The following is an 18,777-nucleotide window of genomic DNA, read 5'->3' on the forward strand; positions in this document are numbered from 1 at the left end:
CCTTCTCTCCTTCCAATTAAAGACTGAGAAAAAGTATTGTGCTTGAAATAGCTCGTGATTTTTTTCAACGTTTTTGTATCTTTATGTGGAAAATAACAACTTGACATGTGACATTGATATCCGTGAGTCTATCCGGATGTGTATAAAATATCCCTCCATCTGCATCATAAATCCACCACCTGTCACCACCTTGCCCGCATCTCTGTTTGACTTCCTCATTGCCAAAGTCAGTCCGTCCCCTCCCTGCCATCCAACCTGTCTTGCGTGTGTCTCTATGACAACCTCCCTGTCCTCTCCAACTGTCACTCAGCCTTCCCGCCTGCGCGTCTCAGACCCCCTCCTTCCTCCACCAGCCTGTGCTCCCACTATACCTCTCTCGCTGTAGTCGTCCACCAGCACCACCTCCTTCAGCAGGATGTCAGGCGACGTCTCCAGCACGCTGTGGACCGTCCTCAACAGGGTGGACCAGGCCTCGTTGTAGAAGGCGATGACCACGGAGGTGGTCGGCAGGGACCGGTAGTCGTACTTCAGCTCTCTGCATCTGCAGTGGGAGGAGGAGAAGTTGCATGTTAGTGGACGTATGAAAAAGGAGGAGGTGAGGTGTTGAGACTGGCACCCTGGGTTGCCAGAGTAAATACTCATATCTAACATAAGTGAGCACAACAGTCAATGGCAGCAGTTATACCCAAACAGCACATTACAGTTGAGGAAGTGGATTTGAGCTTTGCTTGGCATTAACTTAATCACTGTCCCTGTGTTTAATGGACGCCACTCAGCAGGGACTCACAGTGGGTTCCATCTCTCCGGCAGCCTGCGGTGCAGCGACAGTTTGTCACTGACATAAGTGTTAATCTGGTGCAGTTTGATGCTCTCCTCCTGCTTTCTCTTCTCCTCCTCGTTCAGCTCCAGCTTGACGGCTCTCCCCATTTCCCCCAGGGCGTTTAGATCCAAGGGGGGCCTCTCGCACACGGGCTTCTTCAGATCCTCGTCGCCCACCTCGCGCTCCCCGGGGGCCTCTCGTCGACTCGTCGCGCTCGCGTCCCCCGAGTTGTGTCTGACAAATATCAGATATCCCAGCAAGGTGACACCGAGGAGGCAGAAAAGTGACTTGGAGCGGTTCCTCCTGCCGCAGACTGCCATCGTGTCGCTCGCTTCCTCGGCGCAAAAAAGTGAAGTTTCATGCCCCGAAGAGCTGCCCTCCGTTGGCACCCACACCGCCGAAGTAAACCATGTTAACGCTTTCAAGCAGCCTCGTCACGTTTGACTACTTCCAAGTTTACATTCTCGGAAGCGGAACCGACGCCAAAGTTTCCTCCGGTCTGAGAGAAATGTTCCAGCTACCAAACTCGTGAGAGTTTTGGTTAGCGGAACTTTGTCGGACGTTGGAGTAGGACACTCCTCCCCCTCCTCGCCTCTGTTCAAAGGTGTGCTGGAGATGTGAACGGATTAACACCTTGGGATTTAACTAACTAGGTATCTCATCCGATTAGCACCAGTTACCTAAAGATACCTAACATGTGCCTCCAACTGGACAAATCTAGGTTAAAAAAAACAAACATCCGCATTTAGTATTCATTGGGGACTTTACGTTACGCATAGACAAGTTTAAACTGTTTATAGTACAGTGTTTGTGCAACCAGTCATATCTTGCTAAACCTGTTATATACGGTTTATACCGGTATATTAGCGTTTCCAGGCTGAAGTTTGGCTCCTGGCTACTTGAACTGGAATGATGTTGTAATTAGCCTGGCAACCGTGTTTCCGGTTTACGGACACCAAAAATAAAATACCGTTAAGCAGTAGAAATGCTGTAAGCTTGATGTAAAATTAAAAACACAAGATTGCAGCCATATTAAAATGCAATATATTGCCATGATAACTGCATATATATTCTAAAGAGTTTTTTTCTGAAAAATTAATTCCAACAAAAATACCCCCTTTCATGCAGTTTATTAAAGTTTATCGGATTGAAAAATATATTACTAGAAATAACCGTAGATTGTATACATCAATGGTTGCTAGAGTTTCTGTTTTCAAAATGAAGGTGCCACTTGTTTTCATGCTGCTCCTGCGATTTCGCCCATTAATCCGCACTTTTAATTTGAAGGCGATCTAGTTAAACCGGAAGTGCACTGCTTTATCTCCCATAACTTGCTAAAGTTGAAGTTCTAGGCAGATATTGAGGCAGGTCAATCTTTTATCTTTTTAAATCAGCAGCAGACACATTGAGTTGCGTTGCGAAGAATGTTTGCACAAATCAATCATTAAAAGCCCCAGATAGCAGCCATATTTGAACACCCCAAAAGTGGGAGAACCCAGTACCCACTTTTAGAAAGCATTTACTTGGTGGTCTTATTAGATATGCAGCCAGTTGTCACTCACATGAAACCGATATGAAAACTCTTGACACCAAAGATGAAATCTGACACAAAATGTATGGTTAAGCAAATTAAAATGATAAATAATTAACGTGATCGTTCAAGGGGAGGAGGTAATCTGAGTGGCATGCCGTTTGATCGAGTACTCATATTGTGAAAACTACAAAGAGACTCGGGAAGGCAACAAGTCAGCCGGAGTGTTGTAATATATCACGGTAGGCTGGGTTTGTTGTGTATGTCAGAGACACAATATTAACCTCAATGCATGAGGGCCTTTTCATTTAGGACCGGATGATGGATAACATTTTCCATGCAACAGATATTTGGTGCAAATGTGTTAATGAGGGAAATGAAACAATGGTGAACTGCATATGCTCCCTTGGGCAAGGCATGATCCTCCCTGTTGTAACTCCACTACAAACATAGTCTCACCCATGGCAAGACGGAGAGCTTTTAATTGCATTCTTTAACCTTTCTCCGACACAAGTAGTCGATCCTGTCTATCAAACTTTATAGTTGATTGTTGACGAATCCGTTTGGAATGTGTGCTTCCTTCAGTCAGCCTAATAAGTGCTTTCACCGCCAACACCGGTTTAATGGTAGTGCTGGGTCCTGTAAAGCTTTTAGTAGAGGCTCGGACAGATGAAGTAAACACATGTTAGAGAGAAAACTTGCTGGAGAAGGAGGAATCAAGTGAAGGAGAAGATTCAGTGTATGCAGCAGGTCACAAAGGACAGCTGCTGCAGCAGCAGGAGGATACAGTAGTCAACAAATACCACACATGCTATTTATAGCTTAAATACAGATCTGTGCAGTTTCGATTCAGTTCGTCTGCAACCAAATAAAACAGTGGAACCTCTGAATACTCACAGGCAAGATAGACAAACCGTATGTCTTTAATACAGTGCATTGTGACTCACTAACTATTCTGAGCGGATGGGAACCCACGTGGAATATATGCAGCTGAAACATTAATGTTACCCTGTTTAGACTCAGTGGTTTCCACCATCATCAATTTCAATCCCCCTCCTGACTTCCCTGTTATTTGCTTTCCTACCAGTAAGTGGCGCCAAATGACTGAATACTGTGAACTCTGTCTGAGGGGAGTAGGATGCTGTGGCAGATTTACAGTAAATGTCAGCCGTAAGTGAGTTCACACATCTGTTTCAAGCTGTCGTTCAAGCTTCCGCACAAGAAAAAGATACCGGTAATGAAACTACCACAGCTTCGTTTTGTGACATTTTGCTCAATGCGGTACTGCTTCCACCAGCAAACAGCAAAAACGCTTTTTCTGTTGCATTACTGGGCAGATCGAAACAAAGAAACTGACAGTGTGTGTATGTGGTTAGTTTTTTATTCTTTCAATCATCCCAACAGCTTTTGTCATCACTGAAACATCCATCCATCCCATTTCAGTCACACTCGTCTTCATATCAAGTAATCATCATTACAATCCCTTTTGCATTATCAGTAGTCTGAAAAGGTGCTTTACGATAGCACGGTCCCACTTTGGTCCCATAATCCAAACGTTATTTACAAAGGCAACACAAAACAGGAGTCATCTGACATCTTCACCAACTGTTTCCATGAATATCTCCTATTCATGATTTCGTTTAAAAAGGACCGGACATTCACGTCAGACGTCAAACATTGTCCAGCGATAAGCAGTCGTCGGCAAATACAGCTGCTATTCAACAGTTACAATGCATCTCTAGGTCATTGGATTCCCTTCAGTGGGAGGAAAAATAAACAAACAGGAGTGTTTTATGCTGCTTCAAGTACGGTTTACATACAGGAGTCTTAACAAAACACTCTGGCACTGTTGACTGAATAAATTAAACAGGCTTTCCCTTTGAGGGTTTTTGTGTCTCAATAAAATCAAGCACATCAAGCCAGTGTTGTTTTTAGTTGTTAGAATTTAAACACGTTTCTAAATACAGCTGACATCCTCCTGGCAAATTCCATTTCGGCACAATAACAACTTTCTTCAGAAGTGACAACCTTTTAAAAAGGCACAGATAAGTGTAGAGGGCATTCTTATTTTTTTACGGGGAAGGATAGATTCCAACATTCCCGTCAACTCACTAAGCTCTCTGGGGCAAATTGCACTTCATACAAATGCATGAAAAAGACAGTCTTTTTTTTTTTCAGGGCAGCATTCTACCATGAAACTGCCTCCAAAAATACGAGATGGAATTTAGAAGCAGTCCCGTCTGACCGCAGCGCTCTCGTTCCGTTTTCCTCTCACATGATGAAGCATGTTAGCTGGTTTGGGGCAAATTGCTGCTGACCCGACATTCCTGACACACTCTTTGAACAGCCTCTCCGTAAAAATGATTAGTTTTTTTTTTTCCCCCACCACTTGACAAACAAGCACAATTATTTAACAATGATAATTCATATTAATTAAACATCAAGGTGACATTTTGTAGTGCAGCATGATTTTGCATGTCTTTGTCTAGGAAACGTTTCGATCTCCTTGAAAGGCACTTCTTCATGCGCTGAACAGTCAGATCAGTTTTACTGCTTTCAAGTTGGTGCATGACATGAAAGAGCATGTGACAACAACGACACATCGGATGTGCGCTTCACTCCGTTTTGGTCTCAGAGGCACTTGGATGAAAGTAATAGAAAGTAAAAAACTCTCAAGCTCTTAGGAAGACCAGATAAACATGGCCTTGCGATTCTCATTCACTCTGCTGCGATCTGCACTTATTCAGTCATTCACGTGGGCATAAAAGCTCTGAATTGGGCGATTCATTGGCTTAAAGTGACTGTCTCACCACCTTTCATTTGCTTTTCACTCCCCATTCAAACGGAGAGCAGTCTCGGAGAGGAGACTGTAGTAATTGCACTACGGTAAAAGAAGGTCACTTGAGGTTCCCTGCTACTTTCTGTCTTCCTCCTCCTCCTCCTACCACTCAAACTTCCACTGCTGAGTTTTTTCCCCTGGGATGCACCGCCTCATCTGGGTGTCTGCGCGGCCCTCCGGGGTGCGGTAGGCCGTCACACACATGTCTGAGTGAGAGTGGTAGATGGTCCCGTCCTGAGAGGTTTTAAGGACAACGTTTAGATTAGAGGCTGGATGTGTGAAATGTAGTCTTGTGGAGAAACTGGTACTCGGGGTGTCTGTGTGTGATCCCCTACCTTTCTGAAGTCCCAGGTGATACTGGGAGGTTTGAGTTCCCCATCAGTCGGGCAGTGCCTCATACTGATGGAGGTCTGACCTTCAGACACTTCGGCACACAGCTCCGTCACCGAGTTGAACCGGATCTCCTTTTGAGTCGTGTATTCAAAGTACTGGAGCAGAAGAAGGGCCCGGTTATGTGATTATTTGCTCTGTATATACAGTATCATTGCAGAAAGATTATAATATGCGTTGCTTTGCCATGAAATGGAAATTACTTTGGAAACTTTAACAAAACAACAACAACAGTGACTGAGAGTGAAACGCCGCTCTTCCTCTATTCCAGTTGTTTTGTTACATACTTGCTTTCTATTTTAATCTTTCCTCTTTATTAAGAAAGCCGTGCGGTGCAGTTTCTTCCTAATTGGATTACAGGAGGTTTTCCTCTCCTACTGCTGGGAGGATCGAGTCCTCACTAAGCCACCTTGGCATGTCTGCGTGCGTGTCGAGGGGTCTCATCAGCAGAGACAGGGGCCGTGTGTCCTCTCAATCAACAGGACGTCAATAAAACCCAACTCTCCCGCTCTGGTGTCAATCTGACATCCTGGCCCATCGGGACAAAAGATGCAACGCTCCCCGGGCTCCCCGTTAAATGGAGGGTCAGGTAATCAATCTTCATTCTTCCCCATCCTTCTCCTTACATCTCATACATCTTTCAGGTGCAACAGGGCCCATAATGGCACTTTCTAATAAAAGACTCACTCGGGGCCCCTGCGCCTGGCTTTAAACTTATTTACCCGGGCTGTGCCATTCATTCTGCCAGCGAGGCTCATGTATCTTTTAAATGGAACGCGGTGCGTATGCGGGCCAGGGAATGGGAGGCAGTGAAGGGCCTTCAAGGTTTTTTGTTTCAGCGGGGAGCTATCCAAACATTGATTTTCAGTCACACATGGTGCTTTTTGTTACTGGGGACACCTGATGCGGCGCATCAGTGGCGTAATCAGAGATATCAAGCGGGTTGAGATTCACAGAGAGGAGCCCTGCCTATTGTCTGACTCCAACATTAAATATACATCCTCACGGACGAATAACGTGCAGGTCGCTAAACCATGCATCACTGCTGTTGGCGGGGCCTTTGCAGTCTAATGCACAATATTTTTGGGGGTAAGTGTGGATACAATTCCAACCTCCATTAAATTCAAGTCATGCTGGACACGCCGGCAGAGAGCAATTTTCTGGCACGCATCAACTGTGGCAGCCCGTTTTAGGGGTTAGCAGAGAGCGTTGACATTTCAGGACACATTTGTGCCTGAGAGGGAGAGGGGGAAAGGACACGATAAACGAGGTGTGAAATGCTTAATGTACCTGGTTGCCTCCCTGGCCGTGGCAGCCAAACAGAGAAAGGTGGGCACCTGTTGGATTGTGTTCTGGGGAGTTGTAGTCCAGACACTCGGAGTGTATCCCTGAGCTACGCACCTGGCAGGAGGAGAACAATAAATAGAAATACAAATTAAAGCCGTACTTCATGGGCGGGAGGGGTTTGTCTCGTAGGTTGTTTTTCTTGACAGGCAGGTCAGACTGTAGAGGCGTATACACCATATATAAAAATACTTCAGTAACTAGCCTGCCTCAAATCTAAATCTACAAATGTAAGCAAAACAGTGAGGCTGCACTTGAATTGTATCAGGGCAAATAATGGATAGCGGACACTCACAGCCCCATGCCAGCCCTCCTTGTCCTCAGGTACATGCAGCTCAGGGTAGATATTCTTCAAGTACCAGTCAAAACTGTTGCATTTCAGCCTCTGCCTCAGCAGCAGTCGCTCTGAGATATCCCCATAGCTCTCCTGGAAAGTAAGCACACAATGAATAAGTCATCTTTCACCGGCAGAGAATGCAGATCTCCTTTGATTTTTTATCCTTTTTCAATACACATTGTACTTCTGTGGTAGGTGTGACATTTTCAAGCAGCCGGAACTAAAAACAGTCACATCGCAAAGGTAAATATCTACATCCTGGATATGACATGACCAGCAGGAAAATAATTAGCAGGTGATTGTTTGCTGAGGTGGGGCACTCCTTAAAGCACTCAAAGTCCAGGACACACCGTACACCTATGCACTGCCTGAGGTTGCAATGTAACCACATAGTCTCATTCATAAACTCAACTATCTCACTTGACTTCCAGAATCCCGCTGTTGCTGGGATACACAATGTCCAAAAGCAGTTCCTCAAATATTCAACAAATAAGATTTTAATCCTTTGAAGAAATGAGGCAGTTAACTCAGAACCTGCTATAATAATACATCTGGAAGACACAGTGAAGTGGCCGTCCATCTGTTTAAACATCTTTAAAATATAAGTCACTATATGTGCTTAATGAACAAAACTATGATTGTCTGTAGCTCTGCACTATGTTAACATATTATGACAGCAGCATAATGTACTTGGAGCTGGTGATCTGGTCTGACAGCGCTGTGTTCAATGTCCCCCTGACCAGGTAATTTATTGTTTGATCAAAGATCCCCGACATTAATAATTTACTTTTTTTCAGAAGGGTGAAACTGAGATACATTAATTTTTGATGGCACCCAATACTGAACCTGAGAGGCACGCACGCACGCATGCACACACACACACACACACACACACACACACACACACACACACACACACACACACACACACACACACACACACACACACACACACACACACACACACACACACACACACACACACACACACACACACACACACACACACACACACACACACACACACACACACACACACACACACACACGGACAGCTGAATCATATCATGTAAAACATCTAAATCCAACATGGGGTTGGCCACTCTCTGTGCCATATTAACATGGAGCTGCTGGTTGTAACAGGTAACTTGGCATCGCTGCAGGGCTTCAATTCATTAGCAGTTGAATGAAAAAACAAGCCGGAGCTCAGAGAATCTATTTGTTAAAAATGTGAGTTTTCTAGCATCAACTTCTTTATTATTTAAAAATATGGTTCCTTTCCTTTGTAAGGGTCCTACCTTTTTAGCTGGGGGATTCCTGTTGTAGAAGTGTTGTTTATAAGAGTCCATCCAAACCTCTGCAGCACGTACGGTATTCTGGAGGAAGTTGGGCCGTGCGTAAGGGGCCTTTTTAGGGAACACGTGGCCGACATGAGAGCAGGGGTGAATCTCTAGGCTGCCCCGACACTGCCACACCTGAGGGAGATCGTTTTTTTATTTCCTTTGACATCATAACCTTCAAGGAAATCAAATAATATCCATTACCAAACCCTTTTACACAGTGTATATATATACCCACAATAAGATATATAAATATCACTATATACAGCGTCATGAAGACAGGAATGAATGAATGGACAGCAGCATATACTGTATGCATTGTTAGTCTTTCCACATGGGCTCTGACAATGACGTGCACATATTATGATAGAGAATAAGCATTTACACAGATCATTAACCAAGTCACAACCACTGGTGAACTTTGGCACTTTGATTTACCGCTGGTGTTCATCACTTCGTCTGTCATTCAAATTTGAATTAGCTGCTAATAACCTGGCAGGTAATTTGTAAGAAGCATGTAGTACTTTTATTGACGAGTCATTTGTAGTCTGTTTCACGGCTGTTGATTGTGATGACTGATGCATCCGACGAACAAAGGCTATTTACCTTCAGCCTCATCATGAAAAATTCAACCCATGCTTCGTGAGTCATGAGGCTGCGTTTGAAAACAACTCGGTGTAAATTTGCATTGTATAATTGCTTGATCTTTCACCATGGGAAAACAAAAAGGAAGGGGATGAAAACAACTCCCGTGAAGAACGGAGGGCTGTTAACATAGTATTTCTTAATACTTGGCTGAGCTATATTCCAATCACACGAAGCAAAATCATTATCATATATCCATAGCCAAACATGACAGTCCCTTCCATCTTAATTCACTGGGCATTTTAGCGTGCCGTCTATTCTTTTTTTTTTTAACACTCAAGAGTTGAAAACCAATTCACAAAACATAAATTATGTATGGAAGGAAAGTCCCACGGCGAGAGGCATTTTTATTTCCACACGCATAACACATCACTCAGGGGGGGGGGATAGACAATTTGTCTTCACACTGAAACAACATACACACTATAAATCATGCACGAACAAATTTACAGTGCCCGGCCTCGCTCGTGCATCAAACTCACACAGTCGAAAATCGGGGCCAATTTGATCGGCGCAAACAAGTGAAAAGCGACACCGATGTCACAACAAGGTAACAGCCAATATAGGGCTGCCGTTTCAGGCTGACTGTGATCTGACACTGACATGCGTCTCTCTCATATCAACCACCCACTGACTGTCAGTTAGATCGATGAATCAAACAACCAAGGGCATTCCCCTAAGAGAAAAGATTCACTTTGGTAATGTAATGACGATCAACCTCATTGATATTTCTGTCTGCTCTTAGTCACAGAACAAACAAGTCAACGGATGGTCTGTTTCCATTACAGAGCAGACTAGATTAGTCATTCCCCACATTTTTAAAAGCTGAACTCCGCTCTCAACGCTTAGTGGCATTGCCGTGGGGAAGTAGTGACTCTGTGGTGTCGGAAGAATGAACTCACCCTGAAGGAGAGCTCCAGATTTTCTCCTCCCCACACCTCCATCCCCATGTCATATGTGCCCAGGTGCTCAAAGTAGGCCTTGCTCACAGCGAATAATCCACCTGCCATTGTTGGAGACCTGGGAGAAACGGTGAAATTAAGGTGACGTTCAAAATGGGAATTTTCCAAATAAATAATTTAGTCCTATTTTAATGTTCTGTAGAAGATTTGAACCATCTTATGTAAAGAAGCTTGAGAAGAAAGAAGCTAATAATCAGCCTATCGACACTCTGCAGCGACTTCCCTCCAAACAACACTTTGTGTGAAGTTGCCCTTTAAAAGTAGCAGGTTGGTGAACTAAAAGTTGATTGTGGATTGTATGACAGCGTGCTTTATTTCTGATAGCAATATGGGTATGATGAAACCAACAGAAGGATTGATAATTAGGATGCACTGCATGTTTTCAGTAAGGCTTGTTAAAGGCAACTCATTTAAATAGACTGCTCTAATCAAGCTGAGCCCAGTGTTCCAGTTAAACATTATTGGGGTGTCATAGAAATGTAATTGCAGCAAGTAATTAATACAGTAATATAACACGTACAGAGACAAATTAGCAGTGAGAGGTGTTTGAATTTTTGAGAGCCGAGCTCTACGCCGATACGTGCCAATCTGATAAAGTGAAGAGTAGACCTTGGTAAGTATCAAGCTGTCACCTGATGGGGTCAGTGCGCGACGTGCGCCTCTTACGTTCCACTTCGGGGACCGGGTGCCACTGAAAGGTGAGTCTCCAGTCAAAACCTCCGATCATCGGCTCATCCGTCTGCATGTAAAACTCAAAGGTGTTCCAGTCGATGGTGTCGATCACAGGGCACACGATGGTGCTGGCATTCTCAGCGATCCTAAACACAACGTGTGGCAAGAAAATGGATTTAAGTATTTTGGATTTGAGTTTTACTTTGCAATCAGGTGGAGGTCCTAAAAACAATGAGCACAACCCACCTTTCCAGCAGAGGCTCAATCCAGCCAGGGACACACTCACAGTGGCAGTCCAGAAACGTCAGTACATCACCCGTAGCATAGGTGGCACCAATGAGTCGCGCCCGGACCAGACCCTCTCTTTTGTTGGTGCGGATGAGCCTCACGCGATTCAGACTGCTGATGTAGTCAGCTAGTTGGGATTTCAGGTAGCCTATTGTTCATAATGCACACACGCACACACAATCATAATTTGTAACATTCAAAGGTATGTTAAACTCTAAAGTCAGGGCTGCAAAGTGGAGTGATAATTATGGGAATTCTAGTGACTCCTTTTTAATTACACATTTATCTTGGGAGTTTCAATGTTTGCATTAATATACTGTTTCAAGCACATTACATTATATTAAATTATTTGCCGATGAGGGAACGACTACTGAGAAATATTTCTCCTAGTTAGGTCAACTTCCATATCAGCTGATATTAACACATTTTATGGTCTTACAAAGGTCAGTGCAAAGCGTTGTATGCTAGACCCTGTTCCATCAAATGTGAAACCTGAGGGAAGTCAGTCTTGCAGTCACTGACTGCCTGCCTGTCTGTCTGTCTGTCTGTCTGCAGCAAGCTTTCTGGTTGGGGAGTGGCAATAGTCGAGCATTCCATTTGGTCACAGTGGTCAGAGGAGAGGAAATGATGTAATGGCAGCTCAGTGAACACTGAAGTAATCATTATGGTGTAATGTCTCCACTACACGCAGACTAGACTAGCTGGGACCCAATACTAATTCCATTAAGACGGACAGACAGAAATCAAGCTGCTCCTATATCCAGTCTCTATGACAAAGCAGTATCGCTCACAGCGTCTGCTGATGGAGACTGTGAGATGCAGGTGAATGCTCAGAAAAGCGAGGAAGTTGACCTTTGAGTTGAGACTATTTTGTCACAAACATCCTTCATGCTTCAGTTCACATCTGTGTCACATAGATGCTGACGCTGTGCAGCCACAATCAAGACTCAAGAATGATATGCAACAAAAAAAAAAAATATGTTGGAAATAAGAGCCTGCTATCCAAAGAAAATCATATTAACAGATGCACACACTAAGGCTGAGAAGAGGAGGCTGGAGCAGAGAAGCAGGGAGACTGACTCTGCAAAGTCATTTCTAATGATTATAGCAGATTTACCCAAAAATACCTTAGTTACCCTGCACCTTATTTCGTCATTAAAGGTCAGACTTGTTTGTTTCTGAGCTTGACAGACTTGTTTTGTTGTCAGTGTGAGTGTCAGACCTCGGTCACTGTAGTCATCGATGAGGATGATCTCTTTCAACAGGATGGCAGGCGTGGTCTCCAGGACACTGTGAACCGTCCTCAGCAGGGTGGACCAGGCCTCATTGTAGAAGGCTATGATAACAGAGGTTGTGGGCAAACGCCGGTAATCAAACTTCTTACTTCTGCATCTGAGGTATGTTTGTGTGGGTGGGGGAAGAGACAGACAGAGTGGACATAAGCAAGAGTTATTTAAAAAAAACGACAGCATATGAGCAAGAAATGATTTTTTCACATGGCCAGAGCAGCTTCAGCAACTATTGTAGCGGGAGGAGGTATCTGGTCGTAATCCAGATGGCAGTCATTAAAACAATAAAGAACTGCAGAAATATGGATGGGGGCGGGGAGGGTATCACACCAGCGAGCAACATACCACAGCAGTGCTCTGGGGGAGACCACAGAAACTTGAGCAAACAAGAGACGAAAAGAGCCGGACAGAGAAAGGGGACAGAGGCAATACCGGATGCAAATCAAAGTGGAAAAAACTGTAAACTAATGGCTCGAGGGAATGTAAACAAAGGAGACACGAGAAAGAGAAAGAAACACGAGGAAAAAGAAACCATTTTTTCCAGAGAGCTCTATTATGCCTAAATTGTGTACAACACTGAGTGTGTCACCACTGGCACAGGCTGAATGACTTCTGTAGCCAGAGGCTGAGCCCACAACCATGACACTGTTGGAAGTTGGTATAACAACAAAAGTGTCCTGGCATTAGTCCCGTCCAATCAAATAAGCCAGTTTCCCTTCCTTCAAAAGCACTGTATTCACAGCGCTGCAAACGTGGCCCAAAGTGAATCTGCCACGAAACCTGCTCCCAGGAGGGAACTAGCGTAATTATGCAAATACTGCAGAACCGCAACAAGTGTATACACGCCACCTTAAAATAAAACGTTACACATTTGCTTGTATGCATAAGGCAAAACAGAAGAAGTAGCACCCTTGGGACCGCTTGAAGGATTCACCATCCGTTAACTACATGAACGATGCGATCCACAAATCTCCCTTCATGTATAATAGCCCATAACAAACGACTGGCAGTTCTATGCTGATCATTCACACCTCAGCTACATGAGTATAGTTATCAATCATGTTGTTGCTCACACTATTTAAGTACAACTAGCTATCCACATACCCACAAAACAGGAAGCTTATGATAACGTAATGTAATTATGCTGGAGGACTGATAAAGATATCTCTTGCTAAAACACTATCCTTGGATAAACAGTCTACCTTCGGATATGCAGGCATCTCACTGGTAAAATGGTTTATTCCAGTTGCACTAGGGCAAAATTAATTAAATTTAGGGGATTTAGCACGACAGCCATTGAAAGCATAGGACTGCTAAAGAGGATCTATACTTAACTGGGACAATCCAGGGCAGATAAAACAAATACGTGGTTTGGACACAAATGATGGATCTCAGCACACACCGATGGAGACCACATCTGGGTTTCATTGGGATGGGTGCCAGTAAGGGTTAAGGCAAAGGCGGAAGGAGAAAGTATTAATGAAAAGACATCTTGTTCTGCGTGTCCTCACAGAGGCTGAGTTGAGAATTGCTGCGGACAGCAACTCAATGGAATAAATACATTCAGGCAGGGAGCTGTTTACACCAGCTTCAGTAAGCCCTGCAATGCATCCCGAGAGCTTTCATCCCTGTTTCTAACTGTCAGTGGAAAACTGATCCCAGTAAAGAGCTCAACTTAATCTCTATTGACTAATTCATCCCTGACACAGTTGTAGCATAGATATCAGCTCCATGCAGCTTTTACGGCTGCAGATACATATATGTTAAAAACATAACAAAGAGCAAACAATTAAAGAAGGATTAGCGATTTTCTAGAAAACTATTCAAGTAAACTTTCTGATTTTTGGGTTACTCTCACTCTTTTCGCTCTACTCACTCATTCATCCTGTGGTCCTGGATGTGCCGATGGAGGGAAATCCTATCGCTGACATAGATATTGATAGCATAGCGCTCCACACTGTCCTGCTCCTCTTTCTTTTCTTCCGGGTTGAGGTTGAGATGTGAGGCCCGACCCCACTCCCCCGGTGCATTTTGGTCCGGTAATGGTTTGACGTACAGGGGCCTCGCCAGCTGCCCATCAGCACCGCTCTCGTCGAGGGAGAGCTGTCTCGCCAGAACATTGTGGTCCTCGGCTTCCTCCCCTTCAGAGGAAGACGAGGGGAAAGAGGAGCGCGCTAACAGGAGGTAGCCCAGCCACAGCACCCAGAGCAGGAAGCCAGCCTTGGCCAGCACGCCAAGTTTTCGAGAGCAACGCCCCCTCATGATGGAAAACCCAGCGAGGCACTGTGACTGGCTGGGCTTCAGGGCGGCTGAAAGAGACACAGGATGAAATCAAAAACATGATCATTAAGACTTTCATACAATAGTTAAGGGACATAAATTGAATTGTAACTACCAAGCACACTAGATTTACAAGATTGAACTGTGAAATCAAAGCTCTCCCGATTAGAATGAGGTTTAATCAGGTAACAAACCCATTCACAATGACGTGAAGTCACCTAAACACCTCAGTAAGATGGTGCTTGTCTCTAAATTTGCCAGTGCCCCAAGGACAGAGCTCCGAAAGAGCAGACCATCATAAATATAACGGCATGCTCAGGGCTGCGTTAAGATGCTCATTAAATACAAACTGCAAAGATGGAAGAGTCTAAATTGTGCCTAACCATACAGAAATGTGCTGAATAAATGTGAGTCTGTGATGCACTCTGATGAACTTCACTACAGCAGTGCAGAATTAGTCATCACCTAACGGTAATCTCATATAAGGAAAGCGTTTCGCAGCTTTTAAATGTCATCAGGTTTCAGGTCAGTCAACTCATAACCAGGAAACCCTTTTTTAGCTACAGCTATAACACAGAATCCAGAAAGCAGTTTTGACTTGATGAATGCCTTCCACGTAAAGCTTTCACAATGCTGCTATAGTACACACAACAACCGGTTATACAGCATTCCAGCCTCTTGTACAATACTTGCCTGTTTGAAAAGCAGACTGAAGGCAATTAAACACTCAACACAATTACACAATTAGATTAAGTAATTTGATGGGATGATCATTTAAGGATTTCCACTGAGCTAAAATTAAAAAAGACGCAGTAGGCCAACACCCTGGGTGGAATATTTACACATGGATGGATCCCCTTTTCTCCGAGTAAGAAGAAAAGGATTAACCTGAGTTTGTAGGTACACAAAGAGGCCAATTTAGACATTCATGTCTGACAGATCAGCTAAGCACGGCAGGATTTGAAAGATGGGCTCCAGTAAAAACAGGCCACTTAGCTATGTTGACACTGAACTGAAGGGAATCACATTATTGTGTTGCATTAATATTAGAGCAGGGTGCCATTTACAGTCGTGACAGCCGGTGCCAGACAGCAATACTATAGAGCTCGTAGACACACACACACACATATTGTTCTGCTTCCTCACAACAGAGAACAATGATTTCCTAATGCTGTAAAGTAATTCTGCATACAGTGTGGCTTAATGTAACTATAGAGACAACACTCAAATAAAGGTGCGTGTGCAATGTGCTGTGTCTATACATCTATGGTACAGAGTCAGAGGAAACTCAATTTCCACTGTGAGCACTTCAAGGCGGCAGCACAGTCGTTTCACTCCAGTCTGGGTCCTGGCCAGAGGACTCAGGAGTCCTGAGGTCACAAAATGGAGACGCCGGCAGACAAAACCTCCTTTTATTGGCTATCCATCACACCTTCCACTCTCTCTGAATGCGATAGCCTTACCGGAGAGCCGTTTGGAACGAGCCATAGGGGACGGAGGCCTAAGATGCAGCTTAAAAACCTGCCCCACTTCTTTGTGTCTAAGAGGGATTGAAACAAAATGTTCAGATTTGAATCTGTTTCCCAAGCAATATGCAGTTTTTCAGCCTCCCGGGGCTAACAGGACTTGAAAAAGAGAAGGCAATGAAAAACATGAGTCAATGAACAATTTATAACATAGTTACACAGAAGAAATAAACTAAGCCTGATGTTGGAGTCACGTGATTGTTAGATGTCAGGTTAACAACACAAGAGAGGCTCCAGTGCTCTCCGTGGTTAATGTGGAATGGAGCGGCGATACTGTGTACTTTTGCTCATTTTCTCCCGTCAAGAAGGAGGGACAAATATCCAACAAGGACTGACCTGCTGACCCTTTTCAATTTGCAAAAGATGCCGTCGCACGGAGATCCTCTCAATAACACAAACATATCTCTGGTGCTTTCAATGTGTGTATACAACAGTGACAGCAACTATTTTTAAAGGGCCCATGCTGTGATGAAGGATGACAGGCTTCTAAATCTAAATATCTCTTGACACACAGCCATATAAATCCAAACAGACTTGAACTTTGCAATAAAAAAAAAAAAGCACTTTCACAAATTCTCTTCCCTATGCAGCTTCTGGGTGCCAGAAAAATGCTCCACTTGAAAGCAAAAGTAAAACTGAATGTCCCCCATATTTATAGTGAATGAAGTGTCAGTCCGGGTCTCTCTGTGGCCCAGTGGTCTAACTGTGATCTCCAGAAGACTATCTTTTTGGGGGGTTTATGAGGAGTTTCACGTGTTGTCCGGAAGAAAAGAAGAGACATGTCAGCGAGTCCCTGTCACGAGTACAGCTGCGGTCCCAACACACAGTTCAGCAACAGGTCTGTCAAATTAAACGTACCCAACGTCAGAAGGATGTCGGCGGAGAGGGTGGAAGCTCTCGGTCAACGTCGCACGAATGTGACTCGGAATAATGCCAAAATTAACTTTTCAATGAGGCGTATACGACAAACCGACCGTTAGTAGACAATGAGTCAACAGTTTCACGTCAGCATTAACTTCACTGTCACACCGGCGACTTAACTGGTAAGCAGGCGAGGACGTCAACTTCTTGACAGCGCTAACAGACAAACGACTGGTTGAACATAACGCGACTTTGCCCGATAGTTAACAACGTCTCGGCGGCACACTTCCTTCAAGAAAAGTACGCGGTTAGCTCGTCGAACTTTACCTTTCAAAACAAGTTACATGTCTCGGAGTTGCCTCAAGGTCGCTAAAGACATGTGTCCTGGGTCTGTCAGCCCGACTGCGGTCGTCTTCCAGTCAAACCTCTGGCTTGCAGATGTCAGCATACCCACATCCTCTCCTCTCCTCCACGTTGTTGGGCTTCTGACCTGACACGAAGCAGCCACGAAAAACAACGGCGGTTCCGGTCAGACCTTTCAAAATAAAAAAAACAACGATCGTTTTAACTTTTGGTGGACACTCCACAGGGGTACGATAGCTTTAGAAAATACACTTAAAATATATTTTTGTTTGCATTATAAGATAGTAAAGTCCTTAATTGTGACCTAACGTATTAGTCAATTGTACACATAATGATTAATTCAGCCAACCCACTCATGAAATGCCCTTTGCCTGATTGTATTACCGCCTCTTACTATTTCCTCATACTAATTTATAGCCTACATATGAAAAAAAGAAGGGGGGGTTGCCTTACTTCCGGTATTGGTAGCATCATCTCTAATTAGCTTGACGCAGGACAATGCTAACCCCTGTTAGCTGTCACTCGCCTCTGGCCATACAGTAAAATCGCCGGCTACTCATTTTTATTGACGTAAGCAATGTGTATGTGTGCGTAAACTTGGTAAGGTTGCCTAGTGTAACGTTAGCTGCGTAACGTCACCTGAAAACTTCCAGACGTGAGTTTTAAATGAACAAAAGCTGCAAACAATTCAGAAAGACTCATGACAACTTAACGACAAGACTTGTTCTTGAAAACAAGAAACACTGTCTGTGGTGGTGTCGTCTCGTTTGATAGCAAAATCAAAGTGTGTGTGCGTGTGTGTGTGTGTTTGTGTGTGTGTGTGTGTGTGTGTGTGTTTGTGTGTGTGTGTGTGTGTGTGTGTGTGTGTGTGTGTGTGTGTGTGTGTGTGTGTGTGTGTGTGTGTGTTTGCCCACAGCCCACCATGGTGTCGCTGTTAATTGAAGTATATATTTTAATTGACAGATGTTTCCATAAATTCCATAGTAGAGCTACATGCTGCGTTATCTGTAGCATATTGAGCTGAATGACCTTTAGTCTGTATGCAAAGTGTGTCACAGTTTAATGCATGTGTGCAGTAAACACTCAAGTTAAATGGACTTTTAAAATGTGTCTGTTAAGTGCTTTCACATCTGCACATACAACTTTTAATTTAGCAGGCAAAATCTTGTCGGAACATGGATAATTTTGATCGGGATTAGATGAATTGATGTGGTGCATCAGGTAAATTATCTTACTTAATAAAGCCAACAGACTTAGATTTGGATGAGGCATGTTTGGATACGTTTTAGA

At 44.0% G+C, this 18,777-nt stretch overlaps 2 protein-coding genes across 3 annotated transcripts in view; both read right to left on the reverse strand.

Annotated features, from left to right (window-relative positions):
- Positions 1–1,375, reverse strand: part of LOC311027421 (polypeptide N-acetylgalactosaminyltransferase 12-like) — a 7,660-nt gene extending 6,285 nt beyond the window's left edge. Inside the window, exons 1-2 of the mRNA XM_084031448.1 lie at positions 788–1,375; positions 367–541 (exon numbers count right to left, since the gene is read on the reverse strand). Of these exons, the coding sequence (XP_083887574.1) occupies positions 367–541; positions 788–1,140 (528 nt within the window). The 5' untranslated portion in view covers positions 1,141–1,375. The remainder of the gene's footprint in view (positions 1–366; positions 542–787) is intronic.
- Positions 1,376–3,723: 2,348 nt separating this feature from the next.
- On the reverse strand, positions 3,724–17,598 carry poc1bl (POC1 centriolar protein homolog B (Chlamydomonas), like). Of its 2 annotated transcripts, none has more exons than XM_084032908.1 (11): positions 17,462–17,598; positions 14,334–14,766; positions 12,391–12,560; positions 11,127–11,316; positions 10,841–11,026; positions 10,149–10,266; positions 8,560–8,736; positions 7,220–7,351; positions 6,871–6,981; positions 5,526–5,678; positions 3,724–5,424 (listed from the first exon to the last, which is right to left on the reverse strand). In XM_084032908.1, the coding sequence occupies exons 2-11, from the start codon at positions 14,717–14,719 to the stop codon at positions 5,293–5,295; spliced, it is 1,755 nt and encodes a 584-aa protein (XP_083889034.1). In that variant the 5' UTR covers positions 14,720–14,766; positions 17,462–17,598; the 3' UTR covers positions 3,724–5,292. The 2 variants fall into 2 exon arrangements, with proteins under 2 accessions (XP_083889034.1, XP_083889035.1); XM_084032909.1 differs by having other exon boundaries at positions 17,452–17,563.
- Between the last annotated feature and the right edge of the window lie 1,179 nt (positions 17,599–18,777).

This window comes from Eutrigla gurnardus (assembly GCF_963514095.1).
Source record: "Eutrigla gurnardus genome assembly, chromosome: 17".
NCBI lineage: Eukaryota > Metazoa > Chordata > Actinopteri > Perciformes > Triglidae > Eutrigla > Eutrigla gurnardus.